At 30.5% G+C, this 22,756-nt stretch overlaps 2 protein-coding genes across 2 annotated transcripts; one reads left to right on the top strand and one right to left on the bottom strand.

Annotated features, from left to right (window-relative positions):
- Window positions 1-328: 328 nt before the first annotated feature.
- On the bottom strand, window positions 329-2,745 carry LOC133688386 (serine/threonine-protein kinase RIPK-like). The gene is made up of 5 exons (XM_062107857.1): window positions 2,004-2,745; window positions 1,699-1,834; window positions 1,453-1,589; window positions 1,232-1,355; window positions 329-1,074 (listed from the first exon to the last, which is right to left on the bottom strand). The coding sequence occupies exons 1-5, from the start codon at window positions 2,388-2,390 to the stop codon at window positions 488-490; spliced, it is 1,371 nt and encodes a 456-aa protein (XP_061963841.1). The 5' UTR covers window positions 2,391-2,745; the 3' UTR covers window positions 329-487.
- A 17,180-nt stretch (window positions 2,746-19,925) lies between these two features.
- LOC133687875 (thiol protease aleurain-like) lies at window positions 19,926-22,709 on the top strand. The gene is made up of 8 exons (XM_062107213.1): window positions 19,926-20,165; window positions 20,259-20,380; window positions 20,471-20,586; window positions 20,680-20,753; window positions 20,828-21,092; window positions 21,581-21,712; window positions 22,085-22,220; window positions 22,422-22,709. Exons 1-8 carry the CDS (start codon window positions 19,975-19,977, stop codon window positions 22,460-22,462), a joined length of 1,077 nt encoding a protein of 358 aa, XP_061963197.1. The 5' UTR covers window positions 19,926-19,974; the 3' UTR covers window positions 22,463-22,709.
- The last annotated feature ends 47 nt before the right edge of the window (window positions 22,710-22,756 follow it).

Below are 22,756 nucleotides of genomic sequence, written 5' to 3'. Positions count from 1 at the left end.
TAAGCAGTCAATGTTCTCGACAAAAATTAATAATGCTTACAATAATGTAAACACAATTTGGATTAGTGGGAATTTAATCACAAATATTGTCAACGCGTTTTATATTTCAAATTGCTTAGCTGTTGTAAAGAATCTTTGAAAATCCTGCTCGGCAAAACTTGCGTATATCTAATTAGGTTGCTGCTTTTTTTTTTTTTTTTGAATTGGTCTCTTGCCTGGCTCAAAAAAGAAAACTGAAAGATCATGCGAGTCCCAGAGAAAAAAAAAAGAGAGAGGGTAGGTTGTCTTGTGTTTGAAAGAATCAATTTAAGGAAATGAAGAAGGTGTCTTGTGTTTGAAAGAATCAATTTAAGGAAATGAAGAAGTCCTCCCACAATAACTCTTACGCTTCAAACTAATGTTTGGGTGACAATATGGAACTCAAGGAAACTAGCGAGCTAGCTCAAAAAGGAAAATGCATTTACAGTAATCAAGATTTACAGTTTGACTAAATATTGTTTAGGCTCGATCCCCTGGCTTTATGGTGCAAAGGAGAGTGCAATCCATTTCCATGATTTTGGCTTAGAGCAGTTTCTGAGTGAATGGTCGGAGACCTCGGCCGGGATCTACCTTGACGCTTTTGGCCTCGATGGAGTTGATGCCTTTGGTGCTGCTGCCCGTTCTTCTCTTTCTTCGTCTGATCCCTCTTGGTTTCACACTCCTTGTTATCATCTTCTTTAAGATTTTCAGTTGGAACTGTGTACACAAAAGGTCCAATAGGAACGTCTTCAAAATCCTTGAGTGGATCCAAAGTGTTAACAACTATGCTCATTGTTGGTCTATGTTTTGGCCTGTGGCTCAGACATTGATAAGCCAATTCAGCTGCCTTTCGAGCTCCAGTTTCTGAGTATTGACCCTCCAGTCTCGGGTCCATTATCCGGCCGAGTTTCCGGGGATCATTCAACATGGGCCTTGCCCACTCTACCAGGTTCTGTTCTCTTTGGGGACGGCTTTTGTCCACAGACCTTCTCCCTGTAAGAAGCTCCAGTAGTACCACTCCAAAACTATACACATCACTCCTTGATGTCAAGTGACCTGAAACAATCAATGTCAAATTAGATTTCTATATGTATGCTGGCTGGGCAATCAAATGAATGCCAAGGTCAAATGCAACAATCACACAAACACACACACACACACACGTATGATTGAGTATTAGCTAGCTTAAAATTAAACATATATAATATATTACCTGTCATGATGTATTCAGGAGCGGCATAGCCTTGCGTTCCCATGACTCGGGTGGAAACGTGTGTGTCTGACCCTTCAGGACCATCTTTTGCTAGTCCAAAATCGGAAAGTTTCGGTGTATAATCCTGTGGAGAACATTCGGGGAAACATCATTATTAGAAGGTTAATTAATATTGCGTAAGCTAAGACGAGTCTTGGTTAAAGAAATTAAGAGATGCTTACCGAGTCCAGCAAAATGTTGGAAGCTTTGAAATCTCTGTATATGACAGGCTTTTCTGATTCGTGGAGGAAGGCTAGGCCCTTTGCAGCTCCAACTGCAATTTTCGTTCTTGCTGACCACGGTAATGATACCGAATATCCTAAAAATTCAAAGAATACCTGTCAGCTCTCAGATTGCTTTTCTTATTGTAAAATGATTATAGTTTATTTGCATAACAAATTAAACTTGGGATTTCCAAAGAAACATACTTCTAAATAACTGATTCTCTAAACTTCCCCGGGGCATGTATTCATAAACCAAAAGCCTATGCTCCTCCTCGCAACAATAACCAATCAACTTCACAAGATGTGGATGCCTCAGTTGCCCTAGAAAGATCACTTCCGCCTAACAAAAAAATTATTAAAAGAGAAAGAGACAGAGTTAGTTAATCATCTTACAGCTTGGATAGTGGAAGCCCACTTTAATTAAAAGTAGCAAGGATATTTTAAAAATATATACGAATGTAGGTATAATACACAATACATGCTAGAAATGATAAGTTCAAAGCGCTCACCAACCACTCCCTGTGTCCCTGCGAGCCATCCAAGTCCAAAAGCTTAACGGCCACAGGCTGAGCCTTCAAGCCAGGCCTAAGCTTGTCATCGATGAAACCTTTGTGCACCGGTCCAAACCCTCCTTCACCGAGAAAGTTGCTTGCAGCGAAATTCTGTGTGATCACCTTCAACTCGGGGAGTGTAAAGACGTGAAGGTTAGAACCAGCGAGAGATATTGAGAGATCCTCAGATAGTGTGCTGGGATTGCTCAAATCGGACATTGAAAGCCTCTGGAATGAAGTTTGTTTCGTAACTATTTTCTTGGGTTTGGATGGTGAGATCTCATTAGGCTTGAAACAGCTTGAAACCATCGATCTCCATGTGGTTTTTTCGACCGTCATTATCATCAAGCTAACGATGCTTCAGCTTGTAATGATATCCGTTTTCTGGGATCAACAGGAAAATGATGATATCCTCGTTGTTGTCGAAGGGATATATATATAGAAAGAAAAGCAATAAGTGTTCTTCCCAAGAGCAGAAGGAGGATTGGGAAGGAGTTAGGTAGGAAGAGGAGAAGAGATGTTGGAGATAGGGTGATGGGGTAATGGCTTAAAAGGGGGAGGCAATCGGGACCTAAACAATAATATTCAAATTAATCAGCAATAGGTAGCTCTCAAAACGCGGACATGGAGAAAGAAGTTATCAACTCCTTTCTCCGCACACACGTTTGATTCTTTCTTTTATCTCCATGTCCATTTCTCAAAGCATGGAATTAAAAATATAATATAATGTGGAATAAATCAAGATTTATTCATATTAAGTATACCATATAGTATTATTAGAATCAATCTACATAGTTGGTTGAAGAGAAAATGACATGGATACCCCGCCTGACATTTCTTCTTCCTCTGACAACCAAGTTTTCAAGCCAATCATGCGCACCAGCTATACACCACAAGCACAAAGTCAGTAAAGTCAGAGGGCACTTTCGTCCAAACAAGAGATGGGTGATTTTGACAAAGGAAGCTAGGTTTGGTCGGATAGCAAAATAGCCCGTAAGCTTCTAGAAAGAATATCTTAGAACTAAAGAATTGTATTAACAGCGAATGACATGCACAAAACAGCCTCTGAATACATCATTGTAAGCTAAGAATATCATCACGATCGCCGATTATCTGACGTGGACTTTTCTAATCTTCCCTAATATCAAATGGTCGTCAATCTCCCATCCAAGTTGACCCTTCGGTGGGGCCGTAAGCTAGTTGTTGAGCAGTCATCTCAACCATCTTGTTTACGGGATGTTGGAGTGTAGTAATCTTTATTTTTTTAAAAAAAATTATTTTAAAATATATTAAAATAATATTTTTTTATTTTTTAAAAATTAATTTTAATATCAATATATCAAAATGATTTAAAAATATAAAAAATATATTAATTTAAAAATAAAAAATAAAAAATATATTAAAAAAAACACTTTCCAACACAGTATTTGCTTTTAATATTTTTGGGATGGTGATGATCATCATCATGAATATTGATAATGTGAGAGACATCAGTATAAAGATGGAAAAGATCATGTATATATTTTCAAATTCAAATTATAATTAGGGTGTCTGTGAATGTGATATTAGTTATTTTTTAAAATATTTTTTAGTTGAAAATATATCAAAATAATATTTTTTATTTTAAAAATATTATTTTTGATATTAGTATATTAATATGATATAAAAATATAAAAAATTAATTTTAAATAAATTGTTTATATTTCCCTTTTGAAAGGCAATAGAAAAGGTGGCTTAATCTCAATCATCCTATTTGTTATGTTTTGAGTACCATGAAAGAAACTACTCTCATAAGGGGTAGTTTTGTCAATGAGGGAGTAGGTAAGGTGGGGTTCAATTTGATATTGTCGTCACTTATCAAAAGTCAATGAGTGTTGTTGTCATTTTGCGAAATAAATCGACCACATCGTCAATTTTCGTGTCTTTTTATACGGGTGTTTATACCAAGCTAGTTATTATTTCTAAAAGTATTTTTTAAAATTAAATTTATATAAAATGTCATTTCAACCATGTTCTTCAATTATGCGAGTGTGAGTTTGGTAACCATGGTGTAGTTAAAAATATTTTTAAATAAATATTTTTTAAAAAAATAAAAATATATTAAATAAATATTTTTTAAATTTTTTTTATATCAGTATATTAAAATCATTGAAAAGTATATAAAAATATTAATTTAATATTCTTTGAATATAAAAAAATAATTAAAAAATAAGTTGAACTATATTATCAAATATACCCAGAATGAATGGTATTTATGTGAGAATAAATTCCTATAATTGTAATATCATCTTGTAATTAATATGGGGCAAGTTGAAACAATCACTTTCATTGAAAACTTCTGATGAAGATTTCAGCAACTCTCCTTAATTTCTTAATTTAAGTAATGCAAAAGTCTCAAAGGATAACAAATATTACTTTGGTAGCGTTTTAATTGTCAACAATATTATTAATTAATTAATTAATTAATTATATGGTTAATTTAATTATGGTCAAAATAAGGGTGGACAATTCAATCAAAGCACAACTTCCTTACCCTCTCCATGGTATTTTACCAAACAAATACCAAATATCAATATTGTTGAAAACATTGATGTTACATTGACTAATGTCTTCTAAAAGGTTTTGGTAATTATTAATTATTCGAGAGATTAACTAGCTAATACAATGAATATGAATAATTAGGTATTATTGAAGGATGAAAAGTCTTGAGTTGGTACCACACAGATGACTGCTCCTGCGTATTCTTATGAAAAATACTTAAAACCTTGTATGCTACTAGCTATATGATCATTTAATTTAGTTTGGAAAATTAATTAGATACTATAGATTTATAATGCAGCACCTGATTTAATATTATGTATAGTTAAAGAGCGTTTGTAAATGTGGGTTAACTTTAATTTTTTTTTTATTTTGATAAGTTGATTTTAAAAAATAAAAAAAATATTATTTTAATATAAAAAGCATTTTAAAATCCATGTATTTACACGGTGCGTTGAATTAAGAAAATAAAATAATGTAGGGAGATAGTTGTAGACAAGTGGAAAGGGATGATACGCTCACAGCGTGGCGTGTGAAATGGAAGACAATTAACCGAACCGGCAGCGGCGTGTACACAGAGAACATTCTACATAAGCGTGTCATGCAGTGAAGAAATCGTACTAAAATAAATAAGACTTTTTATGGGGTCAAGGTCTAATCTTCTGTTGGCCTATTTTCTTTGAAAAAACGAGGCTTGATTGATTATGGTAGTGAAACTCTTGCAGAATCAACTTCTCTCTTGATTTGATTATAGGTGTGAGACTAGCACCTTTTGTTTTTTTTTTTTTTAAAAAAAAAAGAGCTGTTTTTTAAAAAAATTAATTTTTTTTATTTGTTTCAAATTAATTAAAAAAATATTTTGATATATTTTCAAGTAAAAAATACTTTAAAAAACAATCACTACTATAATATTAAATACGCTATAAAGCTCGTTTGGAGAAAAAAAAAATTGGTTTTTGCAGCTTTTAAACCTCATACAAACCATCCTATTTAAATTGGGAATGTTATTAAATTTATCTAAAGTTGGTAGGTTAATATGGTGAGTTGGGTTCTTAAGTAAATTATGTGAAAATTAACCTAGTTTAACCTCATAAATCTAAAAAATATATTTTCAACTCAGTCAACTTAGTAAGAACTTATTTAACTTTAAAAGAAAAAAAAGCAATATTATTATAATGATTTTTACAAAAAAATTATTAAAATAAAAATGGTTTGAATTAACCTCAGTTAAACTGAGTTAACTTGTCTAACTATGATCTAGGTCATAGCTTTCAAAGATTTTAGCGGACTTGTTTTTTAAATTTTATTTTTTTTAATTAAATAATTATAAAAAAAATGATTGAAGAGAAATGTATTTTTTCTCATCAAAATTATTTTTTATGATTCATGTAATGTTTTTCGACAACAAATTAATTTTGAATTCTATCCCACCCAATTAAATGCCATCGCTTCCGTATATATATGGTTTTTTAAATTTTATATTTTTAATTAAATAATTATTAAAAAAATGATTGAAGAGAAATGTATTTTTTCTCATCAAAATTATCTTTTATGATTCATGTAATGTTTTTCGACAACAAATTAATTCTGAATTCTATCCCACCCAATTAAATGCGTGTTAGTGGAAGCAATGGCTATATATATATATATATATATATATATATATATATATATATAATCTGATCCTGATTGAATTATTTATACAATCGAATAGTCAAACCCAATTCGAATCTTTGACCAACCGTTTGAATCAATCCATCATAGGTGACAGCTAAATAGAAATACGTGTATAAAATATATTTAGATTTAATATATAAGACATAAATTGGAAGAATTTGTACCTACTCTTGATTTCCGCGGACAAGTGATTAATAATAATAAATTCTATCATTGATTTCTTAATAATTAATAAATATTATAATTTAAAAAAGAAAAGTGTATATATATATATATATATGCTTATTGCTCATAGTTAGTTTACTATTTTTATTTATTTTTATATTTTATTAAATTTTAAAAGTAATAACTAAGATTATGAATAAGAAGTAATAAAAAATAAACTCATATTAAACATCTATTTTAAAATTATATATAACGTTTTATGATGAAACACTTATGATACTTGAATTCATACCTTATTGAGTATGTAATTTTAATTTTAAATTGATTTATTCCATAACAATAAATAATAATCACAATATAAATTTGGATATAGCTATTTTAATCATAAGTAAAGATAACATCATCAAAGATATTGTTATGAAAAATTAAATCTTAAACTTAGGACGGAGTTATGTGATAAAAAAATCATCTTACCATATAAGTATTTCATTGAAATGTATATCATATGAAGAATATGAAAAATATAACATATTCTTCAAAAAAAAAAACCAAGATATATAGGGATTAGTTTATTTGATGATATATATATAGTGGGGGGATTATAGGGAAAAAAATAAATCATATGAGTGCATTATTACACCTTGTTTAGGGAAAAAAAAAAGACGAATATTCCTTGGTATCAAGACAATTACATATTTACAAACGTGGGTGAATAGTTTTCATTTACCATCTTAGAAAACCCTCTTTGCAATTTTTTATATTAAAGGAAGCTTCTCTGTATAATCTATTTCTACAGATATAAATTATCTGCATGGGGGCCCATTTCGAAATTGAATCACATGGGCCCTTTTAATGCAGTAAATAAAGTCCAAGCGTGCATTTGCCTAGGCTTGGGTGCCCAACATTATTATTATTATTATTATTATTATTAAGGGTGGATGGTGTAATTGTCTTTAATAATACAGACGACTCTTCGATGTGTCTGCTAGGTCAGATTTCCATAATTTCTGGTGACTGAAAAGTGAGGGTCCAAGTTTTTGGAATCCAAGCCCATTTTTAACTTGTGTTTCACATGTTAACACCTAGAAAGTGTCCGAGGGATCTTATTAATTTATTTTAACCTAAAAAACAACATTCATCTTGTCTAAAAACTCGGCTTTCTCCGTATCAAAAATATTTTTTAAAAAGTTTAAATTTTATTTTATTTTTTTATTTACTTCAAATTAATATATTTTTAGTATTTTCAAATCATTTTGATGTACTGATATTAAAATTAATTTTAAAAACATAAAAAAATTATTGGCATGTATTTTAACATGAAAAATTATTTAAAAAATAACTGCAACTATACTCTCATACAAGCTAAATACCTAAAACTCTATCTTCTTTTTCTTTATTATTAAGATGAAGAGCTTGTTTGTCAGTGTGGTTGCAGGTGCTTTTCAAATAACTTTTCGTGCCAAAATGCATGTCAATGATTTTTTTTATTTTTAAAAAATTATTTTTGATATCAGCACATCAAAACGATTCAAAACGTATAAATTATATTAAATTTTAATAAAAAAAAATCAAATTTTTTAAAAACACGGGTTGAACCGCGTTTCCATACACTGCCGAAGTATTCCAACCACATTCATTTAAAAAGGAATTTAAAAAACATATTGTTATAAAAAAACAAATACTAAAAAACTGTTCATGGTTAATAATTTGCCAAAGGCCTGGCCTACACGTCTACGTCCCTATTGCAATTATAATGTCATAGATTTTATCAGAACTTTTGTTCTTTTCCCAATAAGAATCCTAAATATCTACTATTCTTGCCAAATTAACAAGTTACATCAATGATGGAAATGAAGCAAAGAAGACGAAGACACAAACTAATTGTTAAAGTCACCAAATAAATATCCTTCGACGTTGATTGAAATCCACAGTAATGCTGTCAGGTTAATGAATTGCTGGCATTTGCTTCCAAGCCAGTCAATAATAAATTTTTAAAATATTAAAAAAATATATAAAAATAAATTAAGTGTTTTGAGTTTAATAATAATATCAGGAATAAAATAACCTTGGATTTAACTATAGAAACAAGCATAATAATAGAGCCCAAGCATCGTAATAAACAACAAGACCCAACTCGATTAGGTCCTGCTAGGCACTTCTTGTTGGTAGCAGGGCTCAAATCGATTGGGTCTTGCTGAAAAGCTGAGACCAACACTCTTGTGTTATGTTGGTAACTGGACTCAATATTATTGGGTTTTGCTAAGCAGCAAGGCTAAAAAAACATTAAGTCTAGCAATAGAGCTAGATCTAATATTCTAAAAAAATAAAATTAAAAATATCTTAAAATATTTTTTTAAAATGTATATTGAGATAATATTTTTTTTCATTTTATAAAATCTATTTTTTATATAATCACGTTAAAATAATATAAAAATATCAAAAAAATATTTATTTAAAGTAAAGAAAAAAATAAAAATAAAATTAGAATTGTTTAAAAGCATTTTTGAAAAGCAAAAAATAAACATGCATTAATAAAAAAACTCAACTAAACCTCAAATGAAAAAAATTATCATCACTCAAATTTTATAAAATATAAAAAAAGTCACATCAATTTATTTTCTCTTTACAGTATGGAAAAAAATAAGAGAAAGGAAAAACAATTAGAGGAAAAAAACTAAAATTTGAAATATCTTAAAAGAAAAAATAAAGGGAAAGAAATTAGTTGCCTCTGCTATGTACTATTCATGATATTGCTGTTAAAAATACTTTATTTGAAGATAATGATCGTGCAAATACATTCTATGTTTTTAACCTAACTCAAGTATTTTTACATTTGAAAAAATAATTGTTATTAACCCGCTATAGAGCACAAGCCAATATGCTAGTTATTATATTATTATATATGATTACTTTTAAAAATATATATTTAGATAATATTTTTTTTAAAATTGATTTTTTATATCATCACATCAAAATAATACAAAAACATAAAAAAATATTAATTTCAATTAAAGAAAAAAATAAAACATTTTCAAATTTTTAAAAAAACATTTTTGAAACGCAAAAACAAACATGCTTTAATAAGAAAATTCAACCCAACCTCAAATTAAAAAAAATTATCATTACCCAATTTTTGTACAATATAAAAAAAGTCTCATCAATTTATTTCTTCTTTACTATATGGAAAAAAATTAAATAAGAGAAAAGAAAAAAAATCTAAAGATGCCAAAAAAAAAATTGGAAATATTTGTTGGCTTAGCCAGACCCAAAAGTGTTGGGTCTGGTTGCAACGCGAGACCCTATAGCATTTGGTTTGGCTGTCCAGCCATACCCAAAACCGGTGGGTCTGGCTGTCAAGCCAAACCCATCAGCACCTTTTGACTTATAAACAAAAAACACAATGCCTTCTGGTGTTACAATATTATCAACAATGCAAGCACTATATATCTACAGTGTGGTCCACAGTGCAATGAGTCTATGCCCACAATCTTATTTTTTAAAATATATTTCTTAAAAAATATATTGAGATAATATTTTTTATTTTTAAAAATTTATTTTTTATATCACAACATCAAAATAATACAAAAATATCAAAAAAATATTAATCTGAAGTTAAGAAAAAAAAATTTAATTTTTTTAAAATATTTTTGAAACGCAAAAACAAACATGCTTTAATAAGAAAATTCAACACAACCTGAAATGAAAAACAATCATCACCACCTAACTTTCGTACAATATAAAAAAAGTCCATCAATTTATTTCCTCTTTACAGCATGAAAAAAAATCAATAAGAGAAAAGAAAAAAAATTAAAGAGGAAAAAAAATCAAATTGGAAATATCTTAAAAGAAAAAAAATTAAAGGAAAAGAAATTGGTTGCCGGTGTATTGGGCGCTGCTCTGCTATGCGCTATTCAAGGTGCTACTATACAAAATACTTTATTTGAAGATGGTGATTGTGCAAATATATTCCGTGCTTTTAACCTAACTCAAGTATTTTTACATTTGAGAAAAAATTTGTTATTGACCCACTGCGGAGCGCAGACCAATATATTAGCTTATATTATTACGTAGTGGTTATTTGTTGAAATATTTTTAAAAAAAATATATTGAGATAATATTTTTTTTAATTTTTTTAACCTTGATTTTTTATATCATCACATAAAAAAATATTAATTTTAATTTAAAAAATAAAAAAATTTCAAATTTTTTTAAAGCGTTTTTGAAATACAAAAACAAGCATGTTTTAATAAGGATATTCAACTTAACTTCAAATGAAAAAAAAAATTATCATCACACAACTTTTGTACAATATAAAAAAAGTCTCAACAATTTATTTTCTCTTTACCGTACAAAAAAAAAATTAAATAAGTTGGAGATCTCTCTCATCGCTTTGTTTGGTACTAGAAATCTTTCTTACTTGAGTAGTTGGATCTTGATATTTAAAATAGGCAAAGCCGGCATGAGGGCTCAATGTTATTGGGTCCTGCTAGGCAGTAGCCCCATTCTATTGGATTCTACCAAGCAACAAGGTCTACCTCTATTGGGTCTTGCTGGCAACAGGTCCCAGTGCTAAGAGAAAAGAAATTCAACCAACCAAACCTTAAATGAAAAAAAAAATTGTTATCACTCAAATTTTGTATAATATAAAAAAAAATCTCATCAATTTATTTCCTCTTCACAGTATGAAAAAAAATCAATAAAAAAAAGAAAAAAATCTACAGAGGCAAAAAGACTAAAATTGGACATATATGGGTTTGGCTCAAAGCCAAACTTAATAGCCTTGAGTCTAGCTACCATGCCAGACTCAGCACCTATTGGAAGCGATTTGGGTCTTACTGCCTAGCCAAACCTAATAGGGCTAGGTTTGGCTGTTAAACCAGACCCATCAGCTTTTGACACAAAACACATAAAAGACAACGCCTCCTAATAGCATTTTTTGACTAAAAAATAGCAAAGACAACGCCCCCCATGGCATTACAGTGTCGTCTATAATGCAAACACTTTATGTCTATAGTGTGATTCACAGTACAATGAGTCTATGTCCACAATAAGGACTATCCATAATGAGATTTTTTTCATATGTATTGACTATGAAAATCTCCTTCTAGTACTTATTTATTAGGGAATGGGTCGCATTACCGCCCGAGCTCTATTCATGGAGAAAACCTCTTTCAATTGACAAAGTCGATAACAACACCTTCATAAATCCACTTAAAATTATAAGTTCATGGCTTGATCCACTATAGATCCTAAGTTCATGGCTTGATCCACTATAGATCCTTGAATGAACATGCATATAGTCAATACAAATTAAAAAGAAAAACAACTGATAATTTAAGGGTAATAAATCGAAAAAAATAATAAATCTTAAATCATAAAAATTTAAATTCATGATTATTTAGACTTCTACGAGATCAAGTTCAGAAAATATAGCTATAATTAGTTTTTTTTTAAAAAAAAGGAAGAAGAATATGAGGAGGAAATAAAGAAGGGCTACATTCTGTGAAATAAGTGACTGCCCAAATAGTAATTTTTTTTTAGGGAGAGGTTTTTTAGAGAGAGACAAAGTGGTTTTTCTTTCTAGCAGATAAAACATTGGATCTATTTTTAAAAGATTAAAAAGTACATGTAAAAGTTTCCTACAACATCACAAATAATTGATTTAAGAATATTGAAGTCACAAGCTAGGCATTGGAATGATACATGGATATGTTATGGGATTTTTAGTGTTAGGTACATGAAAACAAGCTTTCTCATATTGGAATATTAATAAGTTTACCTCTTTAGTTTTGTTAAAAAAAACTTATATAAAACATCATGTCAAGAACTTAGATTCATTTATTCGACCAACTTTTTCAGATGACCATTATAATCCATATGTTTCAAACCCGGTTTGGCTTGGTGGGTTCATTCTGGGGTCGAGCCTAGTTTGAAATATGCAAAACTCATGCCTGTAATTGACCTGGTAAAACTCAGACAACTCGTCAGGTCAACTCGTAAATTAGGTGACCCAACATAACCTAGGTGAAACCTATTTTTATGTTTCTATTTTAAAAAATAAAAAATAAAAAATAGTTTATGAATATATAGTCTCACATTTTTTATAGCATGTTTTTTAACTTTTCTATGTGGAACAAAATATTTATGGGTTATGTTATCTAAAACAAAGAGTGCACGAGTGTTAGTATTTAATAGAATCTTTATAATTGTGACACTAGTTAATAATAATAATAATAAAAACAGAATCGGAGGAGTTAAAGTGGTGGTTTCAGTTTAAGGGACAAAACATAAAGCATAAGTTTTGCCTTGTGTATAGAGGGCAATCAAATGGTTTTCTTGATAGGACAATCAAATGGTTTTCTCTCACTTGGCTCAATCTTATATGTACAAGCTTATTATCATTTCTTTGTTGGTTACTAGCCTATATCAAAGTTCACTATATAAACACCAGAAGAAAAAATTATTTTTCTAATGTGGGATTGAAACCCCATTAGTATATTAATTATATGTTCTCAAGAAAAAAATTGTGTTTCTCCAATGTGGATAAGAAATATTTTTGGTTTAAATACTTTAACATAAAAGTAAAAAAAAAATATCTTTCGAATGTAAAAAAAAAATCTTTTGAAAAAATCTTTTAAATTTTATTATTTACAGCATATATAGTATATATCCACATGAATTGTTTTTTAACTTTTTCATATGGGATATTAAAACCTCAAGTATTTTTTTTTTAGTTTTCTAGGGTTGACTTAGGTCAACCCGTGTGACCTAGAACCCGACCTCTTGGCCTAGTCAACCACCAAGCCGGATTTAATAACTATGGTTACAACAACCAATTTTTTTTTTTTTTTCATAAATACAAGTCCTAGTAAGTACACCAATCATATATTTCATTTGTTAATGCATATGCAATTTGATCATTAAATGGTAATGATGATAATAGATATTCAAAAGTTAGATTTCTTGGTATTCTTACTTGGTATGGCTCGTGAGTAGTTTCGCTATGGATTATAATAGTGAAGTGATGTTTTTTCCCTTACATCAAAGAATAATAAACTAGTTATTTAGAGCAAAATGGTCTTTTTCTTATTATTCATTTGTTATTATGATATTGATAGGAGACATATTGATCTTTTCACATTTTAGATGCACAATGAAATAACTTACATACCTTAATAGCAAAATGATCGGGGCCACCTATTTACTGCACTAACTAAACAAGGAAATATTTAAATTCATCCTTAACAAGCTAAAACTAATTCAAAAAAAAAAAATCTTCATTTGAGCATGAATTTAGAAGTAATTAACAAAAAAATCTAAAGTATGTGGCTTTTTATGTTGTGAATTACACGGTGGATGTAGATTCATTTTACTGTAGATTATGGCACTGTAGTGACAATCTTATTCTTAATGTGTTAGCAGGCTTAATCATCCTAAAAGGAGGGTTATTTATGTTTCTCACCTGGGTTTTTTTTTTCTCTTTTTTCTTCCTAGAAGATGTGGCTGAATAACATCCAAAAACTTTTATATTATCTTTTCTTTATGACATAAATACAAGCTTATCTTTTTTTTTTTTAATTTTTTTTGCTTTTCTTTTTTTTCTTTCTTTTTTGCACTAGCCACTTGTGGGCTTTACACTCAAGGATTGTTTTGTTAAAGTAATTGTGCGCGCAAGGTGTGGCCATAAAGAGGTTAAGGGGTTAGCTTGGATATTAAAAAAAAATGAACCTAAAATACTATTTTTTTGGATCATTTTGTAATTGATTTCATTTTGTTTTTTTAGTTTGATTTTGTCTATGTTGATTTTTTGGCTGATTAGGTTTATTTTCTTTCTTTATGATCATGTTATCTTCAACTTGGAGATTATGAATTTATGTCATTCTTAAACCCTAATCACTCATTAATTGTTGGGGTTTTCTTGGTTTTTTTGCTAATATTTGACTTGTTTGGTTACTGGTGGTATGGATGGAAAACTAGACAACTTCTTTTCTATTTTATTTTTGCTACCTTCTAGGATCATTTTTTTTTTCTTTCTCATTATTTGAATTGTCTGAAGGGTTTTGTAAAATCAATATTAATAGTTTTTATGGTAAAAATTAAGCATAGATAATTGGGCATCCTTAACTTCAACTTAAGCATCTGACCTCCTCTCAGCTAATTAAATTGTAGTTTATATCTTGCAGGAATTTTTTTATTCTCTCCTTTGATTGTTGTTATTGTTAAATTTCAAAAATTTGTTTTTTTTTCAAGTACGTGATGGCTAACAAATATATATATAAAACAATGAGGTTGAGAGGTGGAGAAGAAGATGAAAGAGAAATGGATTTGGGTAGATACATACTCATGTTGTTATTTTTTTTTACTAATTTTATGATTATTTTTTTACAGTATCAAAGCCCACCATATAACCTAGGCATTAACTCAAGTTTCTGAGCTAATAACCAGGGACAATGATGACTGTAGAGAAAGGGGGAAATTTCAAGTAACTTTCCTTCTTGTTTTCTGATTCTCTCTTTTTATCTTGCTCTTTCAAATTTTGATTTGTCTTTTCTTTGGATCTCTAAAATTCCTATATTTATTAGCTTCTAATTATGGTTTTTTAAAATCAAATAAGAATAAGTATAAGAATCAACTATGTTTATGCAAATTCTTTTTTTTTCCTTTACAAAGCCCTTTTACCCTTAATTTTTTTTCCTTTACAAAGCCCTCTTACCTTTTCATTTTTTTTTACTTAACCGTGCAAAAAACAAAACAAAAATTTACAAATCTGGTTGGTCTTTGTTACAATAGACTCCTCATCGTCATTGGCATCCATTCACTTGATTCCTCAGGTAAAGATAATTATGATATCTTTTTATTAAACATCGGTTCATTACATGATTAATTGTTTAATTTGTACTGGATGATTATTTTATTAGAATTGATTATCAGTATGCTAAATGGTTTCCAGTTGATATAGGTCAATGTCTTTCTTTTTTGTGTATGGATTACTAGCAATTATATGGACGATTGATGCTTGTATTGTCGGATTTTCTGAAAGGTGATTGCTTGAAAGAACATATTAAAGTTGATTTTGTGGTTTTTTATGAGGCTTTCCCCTTTTTTTATATAATCCACTAGGCTTGTTTTCAGACAATGTATTTACCTATTGTTCTTGCTTTGCTGGCCTTTCCTAATCTTTTATGTTTTTCCTAGGTTATTCCTCGCTTGGTTTTTCCATCGCTTTTAGTTTCCAATTTCTTCATACTTTTTCCTTACATATTCAGTGACATTTGCACTTGGTTTGATTCCTATTGTTTGCTATGCACTGACCTTTATCAATTTTATTTAAATTTATACATTTTCATTATAATTATATGAACTTCAATTGTTATGTGATAAAGATTAATTTGTTAGTTTATTTCATTTTATATGTTGTTTATTTCTTCAGTTTTGTATGTCTCTTTCATTTATTTGGAACCTTTCCTAGAATTAGTAAATGAATGTAATTTTGTTTTTCAATTTGGTTAGGTTGTAAAGCCAATACATTGCTTAAAGGAGTGAGATAAGTCTAATCAAGAGGAATTGAATGATGATGTATACTATGAAATTGATCCAAAAAAAGAAAAAAAAACAATTACACCTTTAGGTGAGAAACATTGTCTTCTCTTACTTTGTTGACTAAATTAACCAAGAAAACTCTAATTTTGAAGCTTTTAAAGCCGATGATGCAAACCTCAAGAAGACTTTGCTTGAGGAAAAGAAAAACGTGATTTTAAAAGGTTGCTTACCAAGCTTTTAACTCTTTCTAAGCATTTTCATTATTGGTTTGTTCTTTTTGCACTTATCCTCTTACTGTTGTGGATGATTTTAAAATCTTTGCTTGCTTTTGTTTATATTTGCTTTAGTTGAATTTCTATAAATTACTTGAATATTTAACATAAACAATAGGAGGGCACACAAGATGACTCCAAACAATATGCCAATGTATGCATATTCATTCATATGTGCTTTGTGCTTCAAAAAATTCAGAAATGGATGTTAAAATACACATTAAAAATGTAAGAATCTAGAAAGGCTAAGATTTGACTAGTTTTATTAGATTGTGTCTTACATGGATTGCAATAAAGGATCCAATTGCTAAGATTTTTAAAGGGTTTCTAGACTCTTAACATTCTTATATATAGTCAATTTATTATTACTATTGTTGTTCTATCACCCTTCTTAATAATTCATCTTTTTTTTTAACTTTTTTTTTATCTAGATAGATCTTACAATCCTTATTATAGATTTATTTTTGAAACCTCATCATCCTTTACAGACACAATGAAATGTGTTCACTGATATATTTGTTATTGTCATAGGTCGTCCAACAGTTTTAGAACTTGATGAATCTGTTGTCACGGCATTGGTAGACCTCACAAATGTTATCATTTTTTTTATAGTATATGCTTGTGTTTGTTTGTTTTCATTTTCAAGTCTTAAAGAATACATAGCTTGGTTGGTGGAAATGCAGCAAATTGACCCCTTCACAAATTTCATCTTAAATTGATAAGGAAAATGAATCTAACAAACTGTTTAAATCTTAACTTATGAAACCCAGATTTTTCCTTTTTGATTAATATTGCTTAGTCTCTAAATCTAAAATCCTAATTTTGATCAATTTTGGTTTGATATTTTTTTTGTTTAGTGATTAATGGTACTGCAGGGAATTTGATTATGCTAAAGTTTAATTTTTTGCTCTTCACCATCATGTCCCATATCTCTTTCTTTTAAAGGTAACTCCTTTTATATTGATATTTTGAGATACATTCCCTTATCCATATTGATATATTGCTAAAGTTTAACTCCTTTTTTGCTCTTCACCATCATGTCCCATATCTCTTTCTTTTAAAGGTAACTCCTTTTATATTGATATTTTGAGATACATTCCCTTATCCATATTTATATCCTTCTTTGGTGCCTAGAAAGTAATCCACTAGAATAGAAAAAAAAAGGCTTGATATAAACATTTGTTGTTAGTGTTCAATATAAAAAAAATCCATAACTGAATGTAACAAAAAAAAACATCTTTATTGAACCTCATAATTCTTTCTCTCTAATATTTAGTTATGATGTAAAAATGCCCATTATTTCTTTAGGATAATAAAAAAAGGGCTCACTTTTTTTTGTTTTTGTTATTCTTTATTAGTAACCATTTGAGATATATATATATATATATATATATATATATATATATATATATATATATATTGAAATGAGTGGTAAGAAAAGATTTAGGATTTAATAATTTTTTTTAAAAAAAATTAAACATAAATGTGCAGTTTGTAACCATCAAATTGTTCTTTTATTGAACTTCTCTTAGCAATCTAAAAACAATTATAGGTCTTTATATATTATATATAGCACCTTTAAAATTGAGATCCTGGCACAAAAAGCTTGGTGTCGATTTTATATTTCAACATTTTGCTTGGAGTGTTCTCAAGATCTATATATTTTAGCATTATTAATCCATTCATTTAAGAAGCACATGGTTTAGGTATAGAGTGCCACACTTCTATTTGACATACACTTCTATTTGACATGTAGATTGAGTTGGTCATCTTATTGACCTGCATCAAGATGCATCAAATGATTAATATTACATCATCATCATTATTATTTACGTTATGTCAATTGTTAAGATTTTAAAATAGTTATGAGAATCATAAATAGATAGAGCCACTATTATAAAATAAAAAATATTATTCTTTAAATAAAATCAAATGTTTACAAAAACATGACTGCTCAGCTAACTTGCATAACTTAAAGTCAGATTTCAATGTAGATTTAGTTATTTGTGGGTTAAACCAAAGTGAAGTTGTTGTTCAGTGCTTCCATTTCATGAAGTATCAATGCTTCTACATGTAGTTTATGCTTGTGTGAACACATTTTCAAACAACTCAAAAGTTTATTTTGTCAATTCTATTCTCAATAAAAAAAAATTGTCTTCACATATTTATCATGGGTTTTCACTATTTAGTAATTTTCAAGTGTCAATGGCTGATTAATTTTGTTTTTAGTTTTTAATCTATTATGGATATTTAACTTAAAAACATTCATATGAGATATTGTCGTAACCTCTCATATTTCTTTTCTTTTTTACCTCCTTTGTTTATATCCTTTTCCTCCAAATCTCACCTTTTGCACAACATAAACAAGAGGTTGAAACCACCATTTGTATAATTAATATCTTTTAGTAATACAACCCTGAGTGGTATAACTCAACCGATCAGGTTCTAAGTTGTTCCCTAAAGATCATCAGTTCGAATCTCATGAACCTCAAGGCCAATGGAGACTTACATGGTCATTAATTTCAAGGTCCGTGAAATTAGTCAAAGTGCGAGTAAGCTAACCCAGACAACCACATTATATATATATATATATATATATATATATATATATATAACAACTTTTTTTACCATATATTTTATTTTTTTAATATAATCCACGAGACTTCTTTAATTGCTCTCAACAACTTAGCTAATTTAATTAGAAAATAACTAATGTAGTTGTCATCACTCAAGATTTTATGCAATTCTTTTACCAAATATTTTTAAAAAATCATTAACCTCAATCTCTATTTTTATCTCACAAGTCAAACATAGAACATTGATAATTATGAGGTTAAAATTGTTAAACCCGGCTTGCAAGGTTGGACTTGAAAAATCTATATCCTTAAACTTGACCTGAGCTAGGTATTAAATTGAATGAACTAGCATAGCCGATTTATGATTTAATTGGCCGACCAAACTCCATATGGTATCAAATTAAAAAAACATTTCTATATAAAAAAAAAAACAGTAACTTTGTAATAATAATAAATTGACCCGATCCAGTGCTTCGATTTCTTTTCATATCAGTCTAAGTTTTGTATGTTTTAAAAATTTTCTTGAAAAAATTAAATTTTTTTTTTAAAATTAAAAATTTTTGATATTTTTAAATATATTTATAGTGCTATTATAAAAAATGTTTTAATTTATTTTTAAATAAAAAACAGTTTAAAAATAAAGAAACCATCAAATCGACATGGACATCTATGATTTGAAAAGTTACAACGACGGGGAGCCGTTAAGCGTCACCATGTGCGTCACAGTAAGCGATAACGGAACTTGCGTGTTCTAGTAGAGGAGGAGAGGATTCTGTTCCACAAACTTCCACAAAACAATTCAAAGAAGGAAAGGCCCACCAACAAAACAAAAGATTCTTCGGAAAAGGACATATTTGTCCCCCAATTATCAATAAGGTCACCAAACAAAACAAAATAGAAATTGAGCCCCTTAATTATTTAGTATTATCCAATTAACCCTCATCTTAAGGCTTTACTATGAATTTTAATAGTGGGGTGATGTTTGATCGGTGAGGACCCAATTGGGAGTATATTTTTCTTGGAGACCTAACCTAGAATCACATGATAGTCGAGGAGTAAAAATGTACTTTGCTCCTTGCCCAGAGATTCTCAAAGCCAATAAAATCCTCCACCTCTCGCTCCCATTATTTATCATCGACCACCCACCAAAACAAGTAAATCATGGCTCGTGTCACTGGGTTGGTGGTCTCATCGATCTTGTTCCTGCTATGCTGCGTTGCAGCGGGGTCAAGTTTCGATGAATCCAATCTAATCAAACTCGTATCTGACCGTCTCCATGACTTCGAATCTTCTGTTGTTAAGGTCTTAGGCCAATCTCGTCGGGCTCTCTCCTTTGCTCGTTTTGCTCACAGGTACGTTTCTGTTAAATATGATGATCATACAATAATCAGATGGTTATGTTTGTTTGTTTTTCTTATCCCACCGGATGTTTGGCTTGTTTGAAGGCATGGAAAGAGGTATGAGACAGAGGGGGAGATGAAGTTGAGGTTTGCAATATTCTCGGAGAGTTTGGATTTGATTAGATCCACCAATAAAAAGGGCTTGCCTTACACTCTTGGTCTTAATCGTAAGTCTTATTAGTTAATTAGATTAGATCCACTTATTACTGTTTAGTGGTTGAAGGTAGCATAATCCAAACGTTTTCATGATTTTGCAGAATTTGCTGATTGGACATGGCAAGAGTTCCAAAAGTACAGACTGGGAGCTGCCCAAAATTGCTCTGCAACCACAAGGGGCAATCACAAGCTTACCAACGCTGTTCTTCCTGAAACGGTACTACTTTTCTTTATATATATATATGATCTTTATTGCTTAATTAGTAAATACTAGTAAATATTTATCATGGGCTGTGTTCTGTGTGTATAGAAAGACTGGAGGGAAGAAGGCATAGTCAGTCCCGTTAAGAATCAAGGTCACTGTGGATCTTGCTGGACTTTCAGGTTAAAAAAATTGAAATTTGCTGGTTTTAACTATATGTTTCATGCTTGTTAACTTGAGTATTTTTCTACTGCAGTACCACTGGAGCTCTAGAGGCTGCTTACCACCAGGCTTTTGGGAAAGGAATCTCTCTGTCTGAACAGCAGCTTGTGGACTGTGCTAGAGCATTTAATAACTTTGGCTGCAATGGTGGATTGCCATCCCAAGCCTTTGAATACATTAAATTCAATGGTGGCCTTGACACCGAAGAAGCATATCCTTACACTGGAAAAGATGAAGCCTGCAAGTTCTCATCGGAGAACGTTGGTGTCCGAGTTGTCGAATCAGTGAACATTACACTGGTAAGTAGCGTGCACAATTCCCCTAAATAATATTTTGTATGCATATTCTTTCTGGCCCCTCTTGAGCAGGAAATTTCTCACTCGAGCTGTTGAGTTGGCAAACCTTGGTGTGCATATTTTGTTTTTGGGTTGGTTATTGTAGATGTACTTGTTTTCGGCATATGAGCATTCTTATACCTCTAATATTAGCATTGAGAGTAATTACTTCATTTGATCCATGTTGCAGCTTGAAGAAGCTGTGTTTTTCTAGCCCAAATACTCTAGAGATCTAATAGTATACAATCCCCTTTGTGGAGAGTAGAGACTCTTCATTTCCTAGTTTGAATATCTGTTCATTCTCCATTTGCTACAAGAGGCTGTTATAGTTAAACATGGTCTCTTGGGGGGTTCAGAATCTGGCCATTGATCATTTGCTACTCTCAAAACTTCAATGCTAGTATGCGTTATTAATATCATTTGAGGTTCCCTAATCTTATACTCAAATACAGGGTGCTGAAGACGAATTGAAGCATGCAGTTGCATTTGTTCGTCCAGTTAGCGTTGCATTCGAGGTAGTAGGTAGTTTCCGTCTGTACAAGGAAGGAGTTTACACCACCAACACTTGTGGCAGTACTCCCATGGTGAGTTCAACTGTTTTTAGGGCGATAATCTTATTCAATGGAATCGGTCAGATGGTATTGTTTCAATAAAATTTTGGGGGACATTGCTCCTTTTTAAACTTTTAGAAACATCTAGTTTACATTCGAGATTCGAAATGTCAAGTGACTGCATAAGTCAACAACCTTTAAGTAACGCCTCTCATGATCTCTTATTGATGTTATATTAGTTCAGTTACTTGTCCCGGCTAGATGGGCATGTTGAGATAGGTAGCTTGAATGGATGTAAACCATCAAACACATAAATATTCTTCCCGCTTGCGTACTTGAACGCTTATTAGTTATAACCTTTATATATGACGATTTCTTTCTGACATTCTCTTGGGTTTGTGGCAGGATGTGAACCATGCTGTTCTTGCAGTTGGTTATGGAGTTGAGAATGGTATCCCATATTGGCTGATCAAGAACTCTTGGGGAGAAGACTGGGGCGACAACGGTTACTTTAAGATGGAGATGGGGAAGAACATGTGTGGTAAGTCCCAACCTATATATAGATCGACTGTGAAACCACTTGAGGGAATATTTGATGCATTAGCAAACTGTTGAACTAACTGTGAACGGGCCCCATTGAAATGTGATGCCAAGATAATAGGGATTTCGACTGGTTTCGTACTTGAGCAATTGTTGACTTGCCTTTATGTTCAGAATGCTTATCCTGATTTTATTTTTGCAGGTATTGCAACCTGTGCATCATATCCTGTCGTGGCAGCTTGATTGTGAAGATTTGATGAGCTCTTGGATGAGTGGTTTGTGGTGTGCGATACTAGTTTCAGTAATGTAATAGGAATTTGCATCCAAGGTGCATGCCCATGTGTATTGATGTACGAAAATAATACGCCCTATTTCCCAATATAATGTATAGACCTTTGTGCTACGAGTACCGTGATGTGGTACCATTTGCAGTCATGTAGAACACAATGCCTTGTTTAAATCAATTGCAGCATATATTTTTATTTGAGAATGGATCTGTTACCCAAAAAACCAACCCCACTGAGGAATTCAGTACTA

This window comes from Populus nigra, chromosome 3 (assembly GCF_951802175.1).
Source record: "Populus nigra chromosome 3, ddPopNigr1.1, whole genome shotgun sequence".
Classification (NCBI taxonomy): Eukaryota; Viridiplantae; Streptophyta; class Magnoliopsida; order Malpighiales; family Salicaceae; genus Populus; species Populus nigra.
This window is presented reverse-complemented; position numbering and strand designations above follow the sequence as displayed.

Coding starts and splice junctions, on each gene's coding strand:
- LOC133688386 (XM_062107857.1), bottom strand. CDS start 2,390: ATGATAATGACGGTCGAAAAAACCACATGGAGATCGATGGTTTCAAGC. Junction 1,590..1,698: donor AGAGAATCAGTTATTTAGAA/GTATGTTTCTTT, acceptor TTGAATTTTTAG/GATATTCGGTATCATTACCG. Junction 1,356..1,452: donor CCAACATTTTGCTGGACTCG/GTAAGCATCTCT, acceptor TGTTCTCCACAG/GATTATACACCGAAACTTTC.
- LOC133687875 (XM_062107213.1), top strand. CDS start 19,975: ATGGCTCGTGTCACTGGGTTGGTGGTCTCATCGATCTTGTTCCTGCTA. Junction 20,754..20,827: donor GGATCTTGCTGGACTTTCAG/GTTAAAAAAATT, acceptor TTTCTACTGCAG/TACCACTGGAGCTCTAGAGG. Junction 21,713..22,084: donor CTTGTGGCAGTACTCCCATG/GTGAGTTCAACT, acceptor GGTTTGTGGCAG/GATGTGAACCATGCTGTTCT.